Raw genomic sequence first — 12,362 nt, forward strand, 5'->3', positions numbered from 1 at the left:
GCTGGTCCTTTTAACCACTGAGCCATCTCTCCAGCCCTTGTTTTGTTTTTGAGTCAGGGTCTCACTGTGTAGTCCTGGCTGACCTGAAACTCCCTATGTGGACTAGGCTGACTTTGCCTGCCAGTCCTGAGTGCTGGGATTAAAGGTATGCTCTATCATTTGTTTTTTAGAAAACGTGTGTGTGTGTGTGTGTGTGTGTGTGTGTGTGTGATCGATCTGTATGCATGTATGTGCAGGTACATGGAGGTGCCTCAGTCGGTGTCGAATTCCCTGGAGCTGTAGTTAACAGGTGGTTGTGAGCTGTCTGATGTGAGTGCTGAGATCTGAACTTGGAGCCTCTGGAAGAGCATCTAGTGCTTTTAACTACTGAGCCATCTCTCCAGAACCCTCATTTACTATTTTTGAGGTTGGCCTTAACTCACCACAGGACCCAGGTTAGTCTCCAACTTGCAGTATAGAATTTTTACAATTATTTATAAAATGGCCTGCTTCTTGTAGCAAGAGAACCTTATGTGTGTGTGTTGCAGATGTCTAAAGGAAAACTCAGTCCTGTCAGTACTTCTGTTACCCTTGAGGCAGCCAGAGTCAGAAGCCACTTAGGTTGTTGGATCTTGTTCTCCATGTACACATTTGTGGAGGTTGATCACATGTGAACTCCTGACTTGTCCGCAGTTCAGCTCCCTCCTGACTCAGGAATGGTAGACCTGCTGAGGTATTGTCTAGAACTTCTCTTGTGACCATGCGCTGAGTGTGCAGCCCTTTACACTGAGCTTGGCCGGAGATGCTGAGTCGCCTTTTCCACGTGTTCTCTACGTTGTTGCTAAAATGAGCTTTGCAGAACACAAGCCGATCAGGTACCCTCTGTGCTGCACCCTCACATGGTGGGGATGTTATCCTGCTCTCTGTCTGCAGCAGTGACTGTTACCCCTCTCTACACATTTTTGTTACTGTCTAGTTGTTTCCAGGAATATCAGCTCCATAAGAACAGCCACTGTTGTGTGCCCTGCTGTAGCCCTGGCACAGTGATGGCACATATAAACTGTTTTTACAGTGACTGACAGAGTGAAAGTCCTAGCTGAATTCAGAGTACTTCAGGAAAATTGTGGATCGGGTTTTGTGATATTTGATCATTGGTGCTAGTTAGCTTAGCTCATGTGCCGGTGCCCATCCCAGCCTGCTGAAAAATTGCTGGCCTTTCTGACTGTTATGCTGAACAGGAAGCTCCAATGGGAATTTAAGGCTAAATGGTCACATAAAAGTTGATTCCTTGAAGCTGGGCTGGTGACTCATGCCTTTAATCCCAGCACTCAAGAGGCAGAGGCAGGAGGACCTCTGTGAGATCAAGGCCAGCCTGGTCTACATAGCGAGTTCCAGGTCAGCTGGGGCTACAGGGAGGAGACCCTGTCTCAAAAAGACCAAAAAAAGTTTGAAAATGTTTCAACTATACTAGGAGGTACAGTCCATGGTTTTAACAGTAGTTTCATTTTTTTGTGGATGTTAAAGTGCCCATTCAACTTGTTTTGAATACTATTTTAGTAACTTTGACTCATTTAAATGGCAGGCCCCCTCCCCCTTTATTTGTTTCTACATTGGCAGAATTAAAATGTCAGGTAAACTGGGCATTAAGGTGGTGAACACCTTAATCTTAGCACTGGGGAGGTATTGATCTGCTTGGCTGTTGACACAGAGCTTTAAAAAAGGTTACCAAGAAGAGTGTGTGTGTGTGTGTGTGTGTGTGTGTGTGTGTGTGTGTATATTTTTTAATTATACACATTATATATCCCCAAATTTTTATAAAAATGAAGTACTTTGCCTTTCATGTATGTGACAGAATGCATGAGATCTGGTAGGGAAGCTCTTTGGGGGAGGGGTCTAAGTATGATTAAAATGTATTATCTGTAATACACACAAATTCAGTGAAAACTATACATTGAGGAAAAAATGAAATATTTTTATCATGGGGAGGACTTTTTTATTGCTGTATTCCTGCTGTCTAGTACTTGCTGGATTTACAGTGCCATCTCTGTGGTAAATGAATTGCGATGAGAGACATGTACTGTGGAAGGTGCAAACAGACAAGAGGGTGGGTGATGTAGAAAATTCACAAGTGCATGAAGCAGTAAGGAGAGAGTGTTTTCATTTGTGAACATTGTCATTTTCCCATCCTATAGGATTTGAGTATTAACAAAAACACAAATTTGAAAAAACTATTTAGGTAATGTTTATATGTGTATACCTGCTTGTCTGTATATACATCACAGGAGCAGGTGCCCGTGGATTCCAGAAGTGGACATTAGACACTTAAAGATGGTTGTGAGCCATCTGATATGGGTGCTCAGGATCAAACCTGGGTCCTCTGCAAGATGAGTTAGCACCCTTAACCACTGAGCCATCTTTGCAGCCCCTTGAAAAGCTTTTTCTTTTTGGAAAAGCTTTTACGAAGCAGGTTTGCTTCTTATTCTGCCTCTGAGGAACACCACCATTTTACCATGAATCAATGGCCATACAGCAGTTTTGCAAGAACTAATTGACCTATCATGGGGCAAGTCTTGAATTGACTTGTTCGGCTTGTTCTCTGTGAAGTCTGTTTTCCTTAATATGACTAAGATGTGCCTGATAAGTTAAATAGTTATGCTATGCAATGCAAGAACAAAGGGAGGCTTTAGTTCCTTTCGCATCGTTCACCTGTGAGTTTGTTTCCTGAAAGTGACACAGGTAATTTTAATTGGACTTGTGAGCTAACTCAGTCATTTTTCACACAGACTAGAGTAAACTCTGAGCAGGAACACTTCCTCATCGTACCTTTTGGACTTCTTTACAGTGAAGTGACTGCATCCAGCTTGGTGAGATTGCCCATGTATTTGGCATCATCTTTATAAAGATTGTATTGGATCTTTGAAGGGTACCTTGAAGTCTTCTTGCCGTTAAAAGTTTCCTTTATTTTGCAGGTTAAGGTCAATTTACAAGGAGACATAGTAGACCGTGGAAGCACTAACCTGGGAGTGAATCAGGCTGGTTTCACATTACATTCTGCAATCTATGCCGCACGTCCAGACGCTAAATGTATTGTGCACATTCACACACCAGCAGGGGCTGCAGTGAGTATGCCACCTAGGCGGCTTCTTAGTGTTATGGCTCTGAATTGCCCTTGATTGTTGTAGCAAGTCAGTGAGTCAAAGCCCTCCCTCCCTCCCTCCCTTCCACCTGTCTCTCTATCATCTGTCTCTACTTCCCTATATACATCTGTATGTATGAGATGGCTCAGTACATAAGAATGTTGGCTGTGCAAGATAAGGACCTGAGCTGAGATACTCTGAACCCACATAAAAATCTGTGAGTGGTCATGTGCATGCCTGTAACCCAGTACTGTGGTGAGTAAAGACAGCAGGATCGCTGGGGTTTGCTGCCTGACAACTCAGCTCAAGGGTCAGTAAGTGATGCTGTCTCAAGGAATACACTGGAGGGTGATAGAACAGGACACCTGATATCCTCCTCTGGTCTATGCAACCCATCTTTCACACATCACACACACAGAGAGAAAAATAATTTTACAGCTTTCTTCTTTTTCTTTTCTTTATTTTTGTCTTTTTAAAAAAACACAGCCAGAAGTGGTGGCACACACCTTTAATCCCAGCACTCGGGAGGCAGAGGCAGGTGGATCTCTGTGAGTTCTAGGCCAGCCTGATCTACATAGTAGCCCCAGGGCAGCTGGGGCTACAGGGAGACCATGTCTCAAAAAAACAAACAAGATGGAAAGCAATAAAGTAACTGAGCAAGACACCTGATGTCAGTCGTGTAATGCCCACAGAGGTCAGAAGAGGGTGTTGGATCCCCTGGAACTGGAGTTATGGATGGTTGTTAGCCGTCATGTGGGTGCTAGGAATTGAACCTGAGTCCTTTGTAAGAGCAGCCAGTACTCTTAATAGCTAAGCCATCTCTCCAGTCCCTATGAGCTATACCCCACACTCTACTTACTTTGCTGAAGCTGTTTTGTTTATTATTTATTTATGTATTTTAAGATAGTCTTGCTATATAGCCCTGTCTTGACCTGGAGCTGTGTGGCCACATATAGCAACCTTTTGCCCTAAACCTACTGAGGTAGAGTCTCCTTATATAATCCAAGTTGGCTTTGAACATTTGATCCTCCTGCGTCAGCCTCTCAAAGTGTAAGGATTAAGGTCCACACCACTGTACCTAGCTGGTCATACAGTTCTTGCTGCCAATACCAGAATTTTACTAGATAAATTGTTTTTGAAGTGATTTAATTCCTTAACCATGCATGCTTTTCCAACCACTGAAAGAACTGTGATTTTTTTTTTTAAATCTTTTTTTAAATTTTATGTGTTTGAATGTTTTGCCTGAGTGTCTGTAACTATACCACATGTTTGCAGTGCCCGTGGAGGTCAGAAGAGGGGGTCAGATCCCCTGGAACTGTACTAGACAGTTGTGAGCTACCATGTGGATGCTGGGAATCAAACCTGGGTCCTTTGCAAGAGCAGCAAGTGCTCTTAACCACTGAGCCATCTCTTCTGCTCATGACTGTGAAGTTTTAAGGCTCATTAGGGGTACCTTAGAGAGCAAGGTTACAAATATCTGCTATGTGATATGTTTTCAAGTTATCAGGGACCAGACATGGTGGTCCATCCCTGCAGTTGTGGCACTTGGGGAGCTGAAGTAGGAGGATCATGGATCAGTCCCTGGGATACATTGTGAGACTATGTCTCAAGGTTCTTCTCCCCCCAAATCATCATAGTTGGCTAGTAATAAGAGGTAGTGCTTGCCTAGCATGAGGAAGGCCCTGGGTTTAGTCTACTATAAGAGCAAAGCATAGTGAGAGTATCCAAATAACTTGGCTTGATAAAGATTTTTTTTTCTTTTGAGAAAGGGTCTTGCTATGTAGCCCAGACTTGCCTTAAACTTATGATCCTCCTGCCTCAGCCTCCTGAGTAATGTGATTTCAGGTGTGTACCTTCATATTTGGGTAGGAAATGTCTCATATCATGGCTGATACTAGGAAAGGAATTTCACGTGTTAATTGTTTTAGATACACTTGTATATGGAATTATGCCTATAGGAGTCATTTGACTTGCTGGAGCCTGTTAGTTTCATTCATAGTACTGCTGTAGGCATGGTGGCGCATGCCTTTAATCCCAGCACTCAGGAGGCAGAGGCAGGCAGATCTCTGTGAGTTTAAGGCCAGCCTGGTCTACATAGTGAGTTCCAGGACAGCTGGGGCTACAGGGAGACCCTGTCTCAAAAAGACCAAAAAAAAAAAAAAGTAGAACACTCTTTGGCCAGCTGGATGACTCAGTGGGTAAGGGTGCTTGCTGCCAAGCCTGATGACCTGAATTCAGTCCCTGGAACCCACATGGTAGAAGGAGAGGACTGATTCTTGCAAGTTTGTTCTCTGACCTCTACATGTTCGTTTTTGCATGTACCCCCCCACCCCACAACATAAAGAAATGTTTAAATAATTAGCGTATTCTATGACAAATACTGGGGAATTTTAGGAAATCCAAAGGTTGGGTAAAATTTTTGCTTTTTGTTATGGTACGGGGAATTGTATCCAAGGTATCATGCACGCTAGGCAAGCACTCCACTACTGAGCCGCATCCTCAACCCTCTTTCTACTTTTTATTTTGAGTCAGAGTCTCACTCTGTAGCTCATGTAAGCCTGGAAGTTGAGATTGTTTTTCCCAAGTCTGCCAAGTAGCTGGGTGGCAGGCCTGCACCCCCATGCCTCACTACTTAGAATTTATTTATTTATTACTGGTTTTTTTTTTGGTCTTTTTGAAACAGGGTCTCCCTGTAGCCCCAGCTATCCTGGAACTCGCTATGTAGACCAGGCTGGCCTTGAACTCACAGAGATCCACCTGCCTCTGCCTCCCAAGTGCTGGGATTACAGGCATGTTCCACCACGCCCGGCTATTTATTTATTTTTATTTTATGTGTATGAGTGTATTGCCTGCATGTATGTGAGTGTACCCATGTCGTGCAGTGCTGCGGAGATCAGAAGAGGGCTTTGGATTCCCGAGGAACTGGAGTTAAGGATGGTTCGTAGCCACCGTGTGGGTGCTGGGAATTGAACCTGGGTCCTCTGCAAGAACAGTCAGTGCTCTTAACCACTGAGCCATCTCTCCAGCCACTACTTAGAATTTTTTGACACTCAATTTTACTTAAGTAAATGTAGAGGAAATATAATGTGTAATTTCCCTAATTTGTTGTAAATTTAGTTTCATATAATTTTTAGATGTTTGGTGCTTATCCATAGCCCAAGATGAAAAGCAAACAAAACCTATAGCACTTGGAACATGTCCTTTTGATGGCAACTCATTAGAGGGTCTGTTGTGTACTCTTTACTAAACCACGATTCACTGTATTCATAAGGCCTGGCTGGCACAGTATTTGTAATTGCTGGAAAATCCCAGCTCAAGAGTTTTCTCCTGAGCTCTCTCAGCTCCTGTCAGGGGCCCTAAATGTGAAGCCTATACCAAGTCACAGGTTCATGTATTTCCAAGAAGAGAATGAAAGCAAATACATTCACTTTCATTTTATTTCACTAGGAAAGCCCTTGTGTCATGAGTTGCAGGTTAACTGTGACTTTTCTTTGTCATGGTGTCCACTTGGGGTCTAGGTCTCTGCGATGAAATGTGGCCTCTTGCCAATCTCCCCAGAGGCACTTTCCCTTGGAGAGGTGGCTTATCATGACTATCACGGCATTCTGGTTGATGAGGAGGAGAAAGTTTTGATTCAGAAGAATCTGGGGCCTAAAAGCAAGGTCAGTAGGCATCTCATCTAGTTCAGTTATGGAGGGAAGAGGAGCTGAGAGAGGAATTAGTCTTCGTGCTTGTTCCATGGTGTTCTTTTCTCGTTCCCTTAGGTTCTGATTCTTCGGAATCATGGACTCGTATCAGTTGGAGAGAGCATCGAGGAGGCCTTTTATTACATCCATAACCTTGTGGTTGCATGTGAGATTCAGGTAGGTGATGTTCATTCTGTTTAGTCTGTGGTTTGTTTAGGTGTTTCTAGTGTTTACGTAGATTTTTCGGATGCTTGTCTTACAAGAATGAGGCTTTGCAGTATCTTTTAAATTAGTAAGATTACTGGGTTTTTAATTTCTAGTTTTTATATACTTATAGATGGCTACCATTTATGGAGCAGTAGTGTATGCTACTGATGTGCTGCTAGGGCATCATCTGTGTCCTCTATATGCAACTGCATTTGACCCTCTCACAATCCTTTTGAAACAGCTAGAGCAGAGGTGGAGATTATTTGCTTCTTAGCCTTGCTGCTTCCTTTCTAGTTCTACTGTACTAGACAGTTGTGAGCTGCCATGTGGATGCTGGGAATCAAACCTGGGTCCTCTGCAAGAGCAGCAAGTGCTTTAACCACTGTTGTCCCCTGCTCCTTACTAGTGTCTATGGCTAGCGAGCTTCTAAGTCTGCTAGGATCCTGAAAGGTGCTTTGCTTTCCTGTCTTTCTGCCATGTATGAGTGCCCAGAGTTGGTCATGGTAAAGAAAGACTTCTGAAAATGACCTTAGGATCAGTGCTGGAACTGCCTGTTGTACGTGTTTTATTGGCTTTCTGTGGAAACACATGTTTCTGCTCAAGGATCTTGTGGTCCTCTGGTTCTCCTCATCTCCACATGAAACTGAGCCATAATGTTCCCTTGTTTTGGAAAAGGTTCGCACTCTAGCCAGTGCTGGAGGACCAGACAACTTGGTTCTGCTGGATCCTGGGAAATACAAAGCTAAATCCCATTCTGCGGGGCCTCCAGCAGGGGAAGGAACTGGATCACCTCCCAAGTGGCAGATTGGGGAGCAGGAGTTTGAAGCTCTTATGCGGATGCTTGATAATCTGGTAAGAATAGTGTTCCTTTTGATGACAAACCTATCATTCTGAAAGTGCAAAGGTGGTTTTTATAGCCAGCGAGATGGCTGTTTCCATGTTTATCTGAATGCTGCCATGCTATAAAGGTCATGAAGAATTCTCATAGCACTTAACCGTTAGGCTACGTCACAATAAGATATGCAAGTAAAGTTTGATTTTTTTTTTTTTTTTTGAGACAAGGTCTCATGTAACTCAGGCTGTCCTTAAACTTGCTCTGTAGCTGTGGATGACTTTGCACTTCTGATCCTACTATCTCTACCCCTGAGTGCTAGGTTCAAAGGTTGCACCAACGTACCAGGTTTTTTTGTTTTTTGTTTTTTGTTTTTGTCTTTTTGAGACAGGGTCTCCCTGTAGCCCTAGCTGACCTGGAACTCGCTGTGTAGACCAGGCTGGCCTTGATCTCACAGAGATCTGCCTGCCTCTGCCTCTGCTGGGATTAAAGGCGTGCACCACCAGGCCTGGCCCATACCAGGTTTTTATTTAGTGCTGGAGCTCCAACTCAGGGCTCTGTGCATGCTAGACCATTACTCTTGCCATCTGAACTCTATCACAAGGCTTGATCTTTTTCTTTCTTTTTTTTTAAATATTCACAAATTTTTAAAAATTTTATTTATTATATTTATTTTATGTATACACATGTATTGCCTACATGTAGGTAAGTGCATCTGTGTCGGCAATGCCCGCGAGGACAGAAGAGACCGTTGGATCCCCTGGAACCAGAGTTACAGACAGTTGTTAGCTGCCATGTGGGTGCTGGAATTCAAACCCGGGTCTTCTGCAAGAACAACACAACCAGTGTTCTTAACCGCTGAGCCATCTGTCCAGCCCTATCTTTATTTTTCTAAATGTGTGTGTGTGTATACGCATGTGTGCAAGGAGTCTAAAAGGGTGTCAGATCCCTTGGAGCTGGACTTATAGGTAGTTGTAAGCCACTTGATGTGAATTCTGGTAATCAGACTGGCCCTCTGCAGGACCAGTGTATACTCTTAACTGCTGAGCCGTTGTTCCAGCCGCATGATTCATTTCTTTAGTATAACTTTGGCCTTAGCAGGGACTGAGAATGCAGTTGGCTGCCGGATTACTAGCGATCAGGTCAGTGCCTGCCATCCTGAAAGTGGCCTAGAGAGGGGCTTTCTCAAACAGAATGAAGAATAGGGATCCAGGTCTGGTGGCACACTGCATGCCTTTAACCTAGCACTTGGGAGGCAGAGGCAGGAGGAACTCTGAGATCGAGGCCAGCCTGGTCTACATAGGGAATTCCAGGCCAGCTGGGGCTACAAGGAGACTCTGTCTGCAAAAAACAAAACAAAACAAAACAAAAACCACGGTAGTAAGACTACACAGTGGTTAAAAACATGTGGCAGGCAGGGTACGGTCTGTGTTGGGGTCTTAGAGAGCAAATGTTAGCCTTTCAGAATATTTCGAGAGGCAGTAAAAGAGCCATAAACCATAAGGCTTTAAAGGAAGCAACAAAACTTAGCCACTGCGAAGGAGTGTGGAATGGGCGTGGGGCCGGGGGTACTCACTGATTTAGCTTCTGAGACAAAAATAACTCCAGCATTTAGTAAAAACAATTTTAGTCAAAACATTAAAATAGCCAACTCAGAAGCTTGAACACATTTGAAAATAACAATTATTATAAATTAAAATATACCAACCTGGGAACACTGCATGGAACCTGTCCTACTCCAGAACAGTAAGAATCAAATGTAAAGTGCTGAACAAGGTCCCCCCCTCTGAGGCAACACTGACTACCATGCCTAGAGTGACTCAAAGCTCCTGCTGTGAGTGTTCCCTGGAGAGACTCCAGGCAACATGGAGGGCTAGCAGCAGCAGCAGCAGAGAGGAATTTGGTTTGCAAGGTACATTCCCTTTATCAAGTAAAACACGAAAGAAAAGGAGGATGACAGGGTGAGGCAAGGTCCCACTATGTAGGTCTGGCTGACGTGGGACTTGCTATGTAGATCAGGCTGGCCTCAAATTTAAGAGACCTGCCTGCCTCTGCCTCCCAACTGCTGAGATTAAAGGGGTGTTAACCATTATGCCTGACATACTTTAAATATTTCAAAAATTTATATTTATTGCGTATGTTTGTTGAGGGGGGCAGGGTGCATGCTGCCATGGTGCAGAAGACCTGGAGGTCAGAGGACAGCCTTCTACCTTGTGGGTTCCAGGGATTGAACTCAGGTTATCAGGCCCAGTGGCAAGTACCATTTTTTGGCAAGCCATCTTGCTGGCCCCCTCTTTAGGTGAGTTAAAGCAACATATCATTGGCATTTCAGTATTTCTGTGAGTCAGCGTTCCAGGCACTGATTAACTCTGAAGACTGCAATCAAGGTATTGGCCATGACTAGGTTCTCATCTGAAGGCTGTACTGGAGGAATATCCACCTCCAAGGATGTTTTCCTGACAGCTGCAGTAGCAACTTCTTCAGAGCCAGCAATGTCGAGGGAGACAGACAAGATGGGTATTGCTGCTTTTGTGTAATACAGCTTGTCAGCCTTATGAACACCAAGGTCTAGAGAGGGAATCACAAGAGAGAACCTAGGCTTTACTGTGCAGTCTGTGCCTCAACTGCCAGGTGCCAGACACTGGATGAGAGAGATGAGGAAGTCACCAGCTGACTATGGGGAAGTTAAGCAAGCAAGTTGGCCCAGCATAGCAAATGATTATAACCTCGAGGTGTAGACTGAATTCAAAGGTTTTGGTCAAATGTAATTTTGCTGAGAACCAGTTGTCATGAGGCATATGGCTTTGATCTTCCCTAAAGATTATAACATTTAAATTGTGATTTAAATGAAATGTGGTGGTAATCCCAGCACTCAGGAGGCAGAGGCAGGCGGATCTCTGTGAGTTCAAGGCCAGCCTGGTCTACATAGCGAGTTCCAGGCCAGGTGGGGCTACAAGGGAGACCCTGTCTTAAAAAAGATCAAAAATAAAAATTGTGATTTCCAGGTTTTTTTTGTTTGTTTGTTTGTTTTGGTTTTTTTTTTTTTTTTTTTGGTCTTTTTGAGACAGGGTCTCTGTGTAGCTTCCGCTGTCTTGGAACTCTCTATGTAGATCAAGCTGGCCTTGAACTCACAGAGATCCACCTGCCTCTGCCTCCCGAGTGCTGGGATTAAAGGTGTGAGCCACCACGCCTGGCTGATTTCAAGGTTTTTTTTTAAAAAAAAAAACAAAAAAAAAACGTTAAAGCCTTAAAGCCTAGCATGGTGGTCCATGCCTTAAGTCCCAGCACTGGGGAGGCAGAGGCGGGTGGATCTCTGAGTTTGAGGCCAGCCTGGTCTACCTAGTAAGCTCCAGGTCAGCTGGGGCTACAGGGAGACCCTGTCTCAACAAAAGACATACACATGGGGTTGGGGATTTAGCTGTGGAGACCCCATGAGATGGACTTGAACCAGTGTCCAGTCTACAAAGAAGAGGGTCAGCACAGAGGAAACATTTCCTCCATGCTTCCAAGCGAAGCCAGCCATGGTCGAGTAGGACCTTTGACTTATCTCCACATAGGCGGAACTGGTAAAAGAAAGGAGCCAGGCGGCTCCTCCCAAGCCCATGTGACCCCTGAGGAACAGATCCAAAAACAGCCTTAAGAGTAAAAATTAATTAGTTTTTCTGGGCCAACTGTATGGCCTTAAACTCCCCAAAGGAAAGTATAACCAAAGATTAAAGGGACAATATAATTTCATAAGAGTCCATATGTATACCTAAAGGCTACATAACAAGCAACAATGCCAGATAGGAGATACCTTCTTTTGAGTTGTTAGCCAGGGTGCCCAAAGGGACTCCCAGATTGTAACCCAGCATAGAACTGGGAAAATGAACAGCAGACCCCAATCTTATCCAAAGGAATATTGACAACTGATTGCTGCTAAATGAGGAACAATTGACCTTCCTAAAACAAAGACCTCTAGATAGACTGACTATATTCACCGGATGGACAAGTAGTGGGGAATGGCTGGGGATGCTGACAACACAGTGGATAGTAGTAGGGATGACAGAGAGGGATAAGGGCTCTAGTTGGGGGAGAGGGCTGCTGGCTGGCTGGTTATGGGAGGCTGCTATCTGGGAAGTGGGTATATAGATGAATAAGATGGTTTGGGATGTTCTGTGTGATATACACAAAAAAATCAACAGATTATAAAAATGAGTTATATTTAAGGAGGAAGTGTAAAAATTTACGTCATGTTAATTAGTAGAGGTGTTAAACATTACCATTAAAATGTACCCAATGACTTTATATCCATACACAGGTGCCAAGGATCCAAGTGCAACTGACTGTGACTAGTAATAATCTAGTAATAATCAGATGCATACAGATTAGAGACGCATGCACCAACATCTAAGTGTTATTAGCAAAAACAATGAGTCTTTCTGTAAGAAAGTATATTCTAAAATGAAATGGAGATCTTTTTTAAAGGTTAAAAACTCATTCAATTTTATGTCTTACAGGGTTTATACTGAGTTCAACATT

The 12,362-nt window shown here is 43.8% G+C and overlaps 1 protein-coding gene across 16 annotated transcripts in view; it reads left to right on the top strand.

The window, feature by feature from the left end:
- Add1 (adducin 1) overlaps positions 1 to 12,362 on the top strand; it is a 91,384-nt gene that overhangs the window by 59,782 nt on the left and 19,240 nt on the right. For all 16 annotated transcript variants that reach the window (XM_008841859.3, XM_008841858.2, XM_029567704.1 and 13 more), the window contains exons 5-9: positions 2,763 to 2,843; positions 2,949 to 3,098; positions 6,635 to 6,778; positions 6,881 to 6,979; positions 7,685 to 7,861. In XM_008841859.3, the coding sequence (XP_008840081.1) occupies positions 2,763 to 2,843; positions 2,949 to 3,098; positions 6,635 to 6,778; positions 6,881 to 6,979; positions 7,685 to 7,861 (651 nt within the window). The remainder of the gene's footprint in view (positions 1 to 2,762; positions 2,844 to 2,948; positions 3,099 to 6,634; positions 6,779 to 6,880; positions 6,980 to 7,684; positions 7,862 to 12,362) is intronic.

Source organism: Nannospalax galili, unplaced genomic scaffold, assembly GCF_000622305.1.
Source record: "Nannospalax galili isolate Female #2095 unplaced genomic scaffold, S.galili_v1.0 scaffold101, whole genome shotgun sequence".
In the NCBI taxonomy this organism is placed as follows: Eukaryota; Metazoa; Chordata; class Mammalia; order Rodentia; family Spalacidae; genus Nannospalax; species Nannospalax galili.